Source organism: Ochotona curzoniae, unplaced genomic scaffold (genome assembly GCF_017591425.1).
Source record: "Ochotona curzoniae isolate NIBS_2020 unplaced genomic scaffold, NIBS_Ocur_1.0 scaffold_2683, whole genome shotgun sequence".
Lineage (NCBI taxonomy): Eukaryota > Metazoa > Chordata > Mammalia > Lagomorpha > Ochotonidae > Ochotona > Ochotona curzoniae.
In genome coordinates, this window is record NW_024467100.1 from 7,962,508 (window position 1) to 7,972,788 (window position 10,281).

At 47.9% G+C, this 10,281-nt stretch overlaps 1 protein-coding gene across 3 annotated transcripts in view; it reads right to left on the minus strand.

Annotated features, from left to right (window-relative positions):
* Window positions 1–8,583, minus strand: part of CADM3 (cell adhesion molecule 3) — a 28,660-nt gene extending 20,077 nt beyond the window's left edge. Inside the window, exon 1 of one of the 3 annotated variants that reach the window (XM_041003218.1) lies at window positions 8,327–8,583. In XM_041003218.1, the coding sequence (XP_040859152.1) occupies window positions 8,327–8,408 (82 nt within the window). In that variant the 5' untranslated portion in view covers window positions 8,409–8,583. The remainder of the gene's footprint in view (window positions 1–8,326) is intronic. The other 2 variants (XM_041003219.1, XM_041003220.1) reach the window with 2 other exon arrangements.
* Window positions 8,584–10,281: the final 1,698 nt, after the last annotated feature.

The window sequence follows — 10,281 nt, forward strand, 5'->3', positions numbered from 1 at the left end:
TCAGGCTGATGGCTCAGTGTGGTGGGATAACAATGCTGTGAAAAAGTGTAATTTCTTAGAAGTCAGGCAAGAAAGCATTTATCTCTGCTGGTTCCGATTTTCCTGACTTGTTTTTACTGTTCCCCTTCACTGGATGATGAGAATCAGAGTGTGGATGGCAGGCTCAGGGCAGTGGTGAGGAGCATTACATGAAGAAGCATGTGTTCAGTGCCTCATCCCCACACTATTCTAGTTTCCCTGCTTCCCCCAGTCCTAACTGGTACTTTAGGCTCTTCCTCCCGTTCTTATCAATTTACAAAAAAGACCCCTGTATTTTTAAAAGAGTAGCCCACTGTTCACATTAGCCTTCCTTTGTGTTTTCCTGAGAATTTAACTCTTCTGTGAAACAGACACATTCTCCCAGGTCTGCTGAACTCACAGCCCACCCAAATGGCAAATCATACTGTTTTGACATAAATATTTCTTCCTTTATGCTTAAACCTCCACTGAGTTCCTCCTCTTCAACGCAGGTCTACACTCAATTTCTTTTCTGTATTTTCTTTTTCTGTATTTTTTTGGCTTGGATATTCTTTTTTGCCTTCAGCATCTGGCCCTCAAAGAGACACATACTTCAGTCTTTCACTGTTCATTTCTCACAGTGTTTTCTATCACTCAAAAATACACAGCTTTTATTATGACCTAGATACAGAGCCCTTTTCACATGTCCATATTAATCAGAATCCCTGACTTCCAGAAAACCATATGGCTTAAACTCAAGAGATTCACCCCAAAGCAGAATTCAGGCTCTCTGTTCTGCTTAAACTCCCTAGGAAAAGGCCAGAATCCTCTCCTCCCGAGGGCTGAGGCACAGTCCATCTGCCACTGACATTGGACTCCAGGGCTTGGAAACCAGAAAAAGAGTTGGCATTCAGCAGCAGTTGAGGATAAATGAAAATGTGGAAGGCCCAGGGGCTTAGTGATGGTGGTTTTTATATTTGTATGAGATTATAGGAAGGAGATTTGGAGTAGAAAACACAGTATGTTTTGGGGAACAATTCATCCTTAAGAGATAGAGTAAGAACTACTGAGGGCTATTAATATAACCATGACACTGAAATTTTTTGCATTTGTCAGGTGAGAAATGATTAGGAGAAGGTGGTCAAACTCACATTTTATAATATCAGAAGAACTTGGTTCCAGTCTTTGATCAAAGTCTGGTCATTGTGCTAAGTCTCAAGTCACCTACCACTGATGTACTTATTGGAGACTTACTGGATTTAAGAAGTATAAGGCTTAAGTTAAGGATTCAACAAACCAGTTCACCTTTAGATGTCTTTTAGCCTGTATGGGGATTTGGCTGGGATTCTAGAATTAGAATTGGAAGCAGAGCCAGGACACAGAGAAATGAACCATAGATCTACATAATTCCATTGAAATTTGTTGTTGGAAGCAACAGTTACCCATGATATCTTTTTGATATCCGAGACTATATGAAGTAAAGGGAGAAATAAACAGTGGCTAGCTTAGAGGTGAGTGACTGAAGCATCAACCTTCATTTCTTTTTCTTTCTTCTTTTCCCTCGGGCAAGGTGATGCACCTGACCTTCCTGGCCCCGAATTGGAAGTAAATGAGCTAAAGGTGCTTATAATTACCAATCAATACACAATTAGTGTAAGTCCAGTGGGGGTGCGGGGGAGTACAGAGGGAAATAAAACCTGGGGGAAGAAAATGTTTTAGCTGAATAGCTTCCTTAATGCCCTCATGAAGCCCTCCATGAAAGAAAAAAAAAAAAGAGAGAAATGAAAGGGTTAAGAGAATCCCAGAGGTAAGAGTTCCTATAGAGGAATGATACATACATTGAAAAATATGTTAGAATTCTTGCTGGAATGCATCTGTTCTTCAGGAGAATAGAAGACTTAGGGAGATGAGTAGATCAGAAATACTCCAGCTGTTCCTGTAACCCTGATTCTGTCTTTCTGAAGGCTTGCTCATAGAGATAAATCACTTCCATTACCTGTCCTTGAGGAATACAGTTTCTCCTTGTTTCAAATAAGGAGATAAAAGAGGGGTCCTAGAAATTCATCTGGAAGCCTGTCTCCCCAAGTGGGTGTTGCAGTAAGTAATTCATAAGGATGAAGTCTTTTATAAACTATCAGGTAGAAATTGACATGGACAAGATCAGAAGCTTGCATGGTTGTGATGTGATATAAGGAATAGGTTGGCTCATCTCAGACTGACAGAGGCTGAGCATTCTCGGCTTCTTGCCATAGTTGACATCATCAGCTTATTGGCAGACATTCCCAAAGAGCAGCAGAGTCCAGTTTTAAAGATGCATCGACTGAGATATGGCCAAGTACCTAAATGCAGTGATGGGATGATTTAAGGCCATCAGTACAGAAGGGCTGTAGAAGTGGAGGTCAGTGTTTTAGTGTTTGTTTTTGAAGCCTGTTTGATATATTGGATTTCTCCATTATCTCTTCTGATGACCTTATTTTTTTTCCCAGTATTGCCTTTGTATTTCTTAAGGTTGAGGGAAAAGGGGAAGATTAACACCATGACCAAACAGTTGGAGTTTTGGAGTTAGAGTTAGTGTCATGTTTAGAGAGGTGTTAAAAGGAACACAGCTCAGTGGAACTTACTTTGCATTCTAAGTCTGTGGTGTATATATGTTTATCATATACGAGCAGTGGAGGTGTCATCAAATAAAAATGACTATTTTTGTTTTATTTTCAATCTGTAAGTCCAGATAGGACAAAAATCCCACTTGAGACCATTCAGTCACCGTAGGTCTTGATTGCCTAAGCATCTGAAAAGACACTTCTGTTTTAACCTGAGAATTACTTGCCCATTTGTCCCCTTTCCACAACTAATTAGATGGCTAGAAGAACTCCAAAGAATCTGATTTTTGTTCCTTTTTCCTGGTGTGGCAGAATGGGGACAATAATCAAGATCATGCATTTCTGGTTGGGGGGATTGCATTGTTGAGAGTAAACAGATTTTGAAACAGAGAGGTAAAGCAGGACCATGGAGAGCAACAAGAAGAGCCACTGTCAGGAGCTAGCACCATGGAGAGCTCAAAGTACAGGTGGTTCTTTCAAGAAGGAACAGTGAAGTCTAGGGGCCAGGCAGCCTGCTCTGGAGCACATGAACAACAGAGCAACGGTTAGAATCATCATTTGCTCTAAAAGACCCTCTGAAGTACTTTGTTTGAATCTATTGCACATGTACCTAAGAGGACCATCCCCTGAATAAGTTTGTCAACATATGCCTCTGTAACTAACTATGCCACATACTTAGGTATTATGGTGATAAAGAGGGTTTTAGCTTGCCCAAACTTACTATGTATGAAACTAGGTTTGTTTTACAACACCTGTGTCCCCTCAAAAACAGTAGGGCATGAGATGTTTCAAAGAACTGATGTACTCATAATTTCTGTAAACAACACAGGTTTGATGGCACATGGAAAAGAGGTATGGGACTCCGCCTCTTAGAAAAATCACTTACCTCAGGACCTAGAGGCCTTGGTGTTAGCTTGCAAATGTGGTAACTTTCTAGGCTTAGGGGAATTTTGGTAAAGGAGCATATGATTCTCACTCGAGTTTTTGTATTTTGAAGAACATGAAGCTTTACTGAGCATCTATTGTGCAAAGATCTCAGTGGTTTCATGGTTCTAGACTCAGCACTAGAAGGTGTGGCTCTCCTTATTGCATATAGCAAAATTTGATTTTTTACTCAGGCAGTTGTAAGTAACGTAAGCTTGCCTGAGCTAGTAAAGAATTATCACAACTGCTGATCCTGAATATACAGATAGGACTTTGGCCCTGGAAACTCATTCTCTATTTTACAATGGTATGGAAATGTTTATCCTGATTTTACTGAGCTTTTAGAGACTTGAATTTTTTTAATGGATTGCCTCTCTAGGCTCTTTATGATCACCTCTCTCCTCTCTCTCTCTTTTTCTTCCTGTCTCTTGTAAACAGTCTCATGGGGATTGTTATTTTCAGAGTTTATGGGTGGACCTCGAGGACATGACCCCATATAGGAAACAAAGTGTTCCTATACATGGGCCTATAACCAAGGGTTAACAAAAAATATTAGATTCTACCATAAAATAAAATGAGATACAATCATTCAGACATTCTAGCAATCTGGACATTTTTATTCAGTAGTCAGTAAGGAGCTTGTCCAGTTCAGAGCTTGCTTTCAAAAAGAATTTGGAGCCTAGATAACCATCTTCATATGAAATTGCATTATTAAGAATTAGGTGACAAAACTGGGGATTGTAGAAGTGAAGTAGGGAACAGCAAAGAATGTGACTAGTTACAGTCCTAGTTGTTTTATTTGTCTAGTGATAATTTTGAAGATTTTTTTTCCCTAGTATGTGACTTAGTATTGTACATATCATGTAGGCTGCAAGAAATCAGTAACTATAAGAAGCACACAGATCAAATCCAACGATTTGCAGAGCAATGGAATAACTTCCCAGTATGCTGTGCAAAGTGACCAGAACACCAAAGTGATACCATCTGTGAAATTTTGTGCCTGCAGAACTATGACTCACTCTCTTCAAGTGAAGTGTGAATATCCCCAACAAGGCACTCTTGAAATCAAACTTGGACCTCCTTTCTTCCTCAGTTGGAAGATGGACAGAGAACCTAAGGGTAGAGAACTGGCTCATTGTGTCAGTCAAGGGCAAAGGATTTCAAGTTAACCCCAAGTTGTACATTAGGAATTATTAGAGTGTGGGGAAGCCAGTAAGAAGAAGCAAATGGTTACAGGTCTCACTTCACTGTAAGAACTTCCTAGTTCTCCTTTGGTCTGTTATGAATCTTTAAAAATGATGAGACAAACCTCTAGAGCAACCTGTTAATGCCAAGCGTGTGACGGCCCACATCTGGGAAAAGCTCAGGATACAATGTTTGGCCTAACTTCTGAGTAAGCAGTTGACAACCGATAGTTGGGTTCCACATGAAGCAGGATGGTTCTTCATGGAATTAACTTCACTAGCCAGTGTCTCTCTGATGGTCTCTACTTTTCCATGCCAGAAAAAAAAAATGTGCATGTCTAAAAGGGCAGTGAATTTTCCCCAAGAATTTATTACAGATTCAGCTAGGAAGAGACAGTAGCAGAAACGAACAAGTTATAGCTGCAAAAAGAAGACTCTGGATGGAGTAGATCTGCCAGGGAAATCTGTGGGCAGCACAAGAGTGGATGCCTGCTGGACTTCTCCAGGACATTGGGCATGATCTTCATCCTGGGCATAAGGCCAAGGGGCTGCAGAATGGATGACAGTGGACAGAAGGTCATTGGAAAGGAAAAGATACTCATGCGTGGGACAATGCAGCACAAGGTTACATTGCTGTAACATGGTCCAAAGAAAAAGCAAGACTGTCCATGCATATGCCTCTACACTGAGTCAACTCCTGGAGTGCTGCAAATAGTTAGGAAAGCTGTTTACAGTGCTGAATGCCAGGTGGCCCACTAGAGAGAAGGACCACAGGCCCTGTATCCTCTAAACCTAGAGTTGTCAACTTCTGCCAATACTAACGGAGAAATGTGAGAAGGAAGGGCAGACAGCAAGTTCTGAATGTCATAACCCTTTGTGACCTGCTAGTCATGGCACCATTGGACAGTTCCGATATTAGTGGCTTCCCTTTTTATAACCTTCCAATCCCTGTTCCATCTTATGAGGCTTAAAAGTTTTATGCTATACTTCAGGGAGCTGTGTACCTCAGCAGTACAGGAACTGTATTTTCCTTATTCTAAATGGAAGGAGCTACTCTACCACAATAGCCTTGACCATTCAAGCATGAGCATGTTAGGATGCTTTGTCCTTAGACCTTCACACCACATCACTCTTACTTTTGGTCAGATAGTACCAGTTAAGATAATATTGTCTAATTCCCTTCCCTGGGCCCCTGGTCAACCAAGAGCTGATCCCTTAGGATCGCCAGTTCACAGGCATTACATCTATGCACTTACTTCCCACAATCTGAACTGCTCTTAGTTTCAGAAAGTAAGAAACAGAATGAATATAAAAGAGATCTCACACTTCCTGCACACTATACAGATGACCACGGTCTGTAGAGATGATCTTCTGTAAGGAAAGTGACACTGGATTACACTTTTCTTTGAAAAGAGACATCTACTTCATCCTGCACTGCCTGGCATCTTCTCTAGAAACTCCCCATACCCAAGTTACTGTTTCTGTTCTTTGCACTCAAGCCACAGCTCTGAGATGGATTTCAAACTCCCTTCACACTTCCTCTCCACTATGAACCAGAAGAAGGGTTTGCCCCTTTGTTGCGGGCCAAGAAAGAATCGTGCAGTGGGGAAGACTTGCCTACTGTACAGATCTGCACCATCTCTGATGTTCACATCCTAAGCAGAAGAGCTCACAGCTCTCCGGGATGGCATCCTTTCAGCTCTCAGCCTGACACCATCAGTTAGTTCCTCTTACTGACCAGCTGCTGTCTGGGTCACAGGAATGTCTCCTGAGCTCAGCTTGAACCATGGGAAAGCCAGGGGCTGAAGCTGAAAGTCAAGGCTTAGTGGAAGGTTTTCTGCTGAGGCACAAACACCCAGCAGCCCCTCTTTACCTTGCTAGTAGCCTGCTCTCCCCCAGGACTCTCCTCACCTCCTCAGGGACTGGGGTCAGCAGTGCAGGCCTCTGGGGAAGGGGGTGGGTTCCATGGAGGGAAGAGGAGGGGCCAGCATCTGAAGTGTTTCTGGCAGAAACTCCTTCTGGGGGGCCTGATGGGTGAGGAGTGGGAAGAGTGAGTTATCCAACCACACAGAGAGGATCTCCCAGGGCTCCCCATACCTGGGTCAGCCCCCTTATCATGATGGAGTCCGAGCTAGGGGAAGAGGTCAGGCGAGGTGGGGCGGTTTTCCCTTCAGCACTCTGGCTCTTGGCCTGTTTGCCTCGGATGAAATCCTCTACATCATCCAGCCCAGCTTCCACCCCTCCCCTCTCCACCCCGCCCCGCCCTGTGCCCATCCCTGCTGGCCACTGGGTCCATCGCCTAGGAGCCGCCTCCCCTTTTCTCCTCCCCTGCGGTTCTGTTTTCCGTTGGCATCTGGCCGGGCACAGCCACCACCCTCTCTCTCTCATTCTCCCCACTTCCCTTTGCTCCGACGAGTCCAGGAGGACCCTCTCCCTTCCCCCACCGCAGCCCTGGGGCGGGCTGAGGGAGAAGGGGAGGATGCATTCCTTCAGTGTCTTCGCAGCCTGCCCGCCGCCTCAGAGGACCCGAACCTCCGAGCTGTGCTCCCTTGCTGCTCTCCCTGTCGACTGCCCCCACGCCACCCCATTAACCGCCAGTAGCCTTTAAGGAGGCTGAGGTGCCCCCATGGCGCTGACCTACATAGCCTGGCCCTGGGCGGGAGGGGCTCTCCCCAAGTCCCCTCACCCCGGCCCCGCCTCCTTTCTCCCCCACTCCCTCCCTTCGTCACAGAGGGTTTGAGTGCCAGACTGGGGCAGAGGGGGCTAGGGATGCCACCCCACCCCCAAGTCGCGGAAAATCAGGGAAGAATTTAGCCCAGGACAGCTTTGGGTTTCCCATGTATCCCCGTCTGCCCAAATATCTTGAGCCTTCCTTTTGCCCAGTCTCCCCCAAACCCCCTCCCACACAGCACCCTCCTCCGCTCCTGTCTGGGTTTCTTTTCCCAGCCCCCGCCGCCGCTAGGGATACTGGCATACTGGGGGCCCTCCGCCCGGTGGTGTTGTTTTGCTCCAAGGAGAAGCGCCCCCCATTCGTTGCCCACGCCCCCCTCCACAGCCTCACCCAGGCCCGCTTCCCTGCCCACTCGGCGCTCCGCCGCGGGTGGGAGACGGGCGGGGAGCAGAAATGTTTGCACACAGCAGTTTGGGGTCTCGCGCCGGCTTCCCAACCCCTACAGACACACAGACACAAACACCCGACACACGCCCTGCCTAAAGCAGCGACACATCTCACTCCGCCCCCAACACACACCGACACAGACATACACACACGGAGACTGCCACAGAGACGCAGAGCCAGACACCAACACAGACGCGCACACCCAAACGCGCACACGGACGTCCACACCGGCAGACCCCCGGGCTGCTCGCTGCTAGCCGGCTTCCATCCCCGACGTCCCAAGCCGGTGCACACGCAGCCCCACACGGGGTGCCCACGCCGGTCCGGCGGCGACGCGAGGCTGGCAGGCACACGCAAGGGTACCCGCCTCGCCAGGCGACTCGGAACAACACCCCCACGCACCCCACCCCCCGTGCCAAACAAAGCCGACAGGCTCCCCTCCGCCCGGCTTCCGACCCGGGGTCACTCCCCGCTCCCCTGGCGCCGCCCCCTACCGCACTCACCGTCCTGGGAGAGGTTGGCCCCGCCGGGCGCCCAGCGGCAGGCGAAAAGCAGGAGCAGGGGCAGGGCGGAAGGGGCCCCCATCGCGCTTCCCGGCCGGCTCCCCAGGCTGGGCGCTGGCGAGCTTGGGTCCCCAGAGGATGGGGATGGGGAAGGGGTAGACGACGACGCTGACCGAAAGGGCGCCCCCCGAGCCGCTTCGGAGCCCGGGGCCGAGGCGGGGACCGGGAGGGAACCGGCGCTGCTGCAGTCGCGGGGATTAAATAGGGCGCTCGGAGCAAACCATTCGGTTGGAGGTGGAGGGGGTGGCTAACGGGGGGCTGGGCTGGGCGCGGGGGGGCCGGGCTGCCGCATTCCCCACTCCCCCCGTTTTGCACACCCCCTCCACGCCTTCGTGGTGCCTTCCACCTTCTCCCCTGGGAGCTCCGCCAGTCGGGCTCGGGTGTGGAGCAGAGGGAGGGCGCTGGCTCAGCAGTGGGACCCAGCGCGCACCCCTCTTAGGCTTGGGGTGGAAGGAGGGGAATCGGGAAGGGCGGTGGGCCAGCTGGCGAGAGCGGCCACTGCAGGCCTGGGCAAGGGCGTGCCCACTAGCCTGAGATCCTCCAGCCCCGCCTTCCCTTCTTTGGCGACTGGGGATGCCCATCAACCCTGGGGTCTCCCTATGAGTCATGTGCCCAGACACCTCCCCAGTGGGACCCTGGTTACCCTCACCAGTCTAAAAGCACAAGTCTCTGACTTCACTCGCCTAAGCTCCTGGGTTGGCTGTCCAGCAACAAATTGTGGCCCAGGGCAGTCTCACTCCAAAGGCATCTTCCAACAGTCCCCAGGGCCTAGGGAACCCGTAACTCGCGCAATCCCTTGTCAAAGAAATTACTCAACTCCTGAAAACATGATTTCACCTCAAATTCTTCCAACTGCGCAGCCTTTAAAGCGAATTCATAGTTTTCTTCCTTAACACCCTCCACCCTGCTTCTCCTTTACCCCAGCTGTTTGCCCAGTCCTGATATTTCCTCTTTCTTCTCAAGTTTTAGTTCACAATATTGCTGGGTGAACGGTCAGGTGCACGGACCCTCTTAGGAGCCCATGCTTCTGTGACTAATTCTCGTCTCCTGTAAGATGGGTGAGAGCCACAGGCTGTTTGCACCTGCTCTTGGCTCCGGAGTCCCAGGTCCTGGTGTTAGCTGTGCTTTGTGATCTAGTGTTTCCAGAAGTGTCTTGGTACATCCCCGAAAGGGACCTTTCTGAGTCACTGCTGTTGAGATTTAGTTTTGGAGAATAAATGTATGGGTTTTAGGATCTTAGATTGGAAAAAAAAAAGATTCTAGAACCAAAAGACGTCTTAGATGGTATCTGATTCAGCCTTTTGATTACATAGGTGCAACCAAGGTCTTCAGCAAGCTAACTTACCTACTCAAGATCAGGCTGAGTAGGTCTTCATCATGTTGGCTAGACAGTGAATAGTGTTAGCTATAAACAGGATTTTATAGTCTCTTTCAATCCCGTGGGGCTTGTCTTTTGTTCCTAGAACAGGGTATCTGTCTTCCAACTCCTGGACCCATTCTCTTTTTGTACTGATGACTCTGCCTCGTTGTGTTGTGTTGACTTTGAATGCTTGGGTGTACTTTCTCCCTCTCTTCAGGTTTGTTAGCTCTCTGCATTGTTGCTCATGTCTCTGTTACCTAGGAAGTCAAGGATAAACTTGCAGAAGATACTTCCCAAGATTCTGGGTACATGACAGTTAATGATGCAGAGGTCCTTCAAGATGGTGAGAATATTACCCCTGTTGTGTTTGTCTTACTGTAGAGGTTATGCTTTCTTGTAGTCTCTAGGAATTTCTTATGAAACAGTTTTAGTCATTGTTGCCTGTCTAACTTACCTGACTTTACGTATTTCAGTTTTCCCAAGCCCTTCTGCCTGCCTGAGATTCTCTGAGATCTTGGGTTCAAAAAGAGGAGAA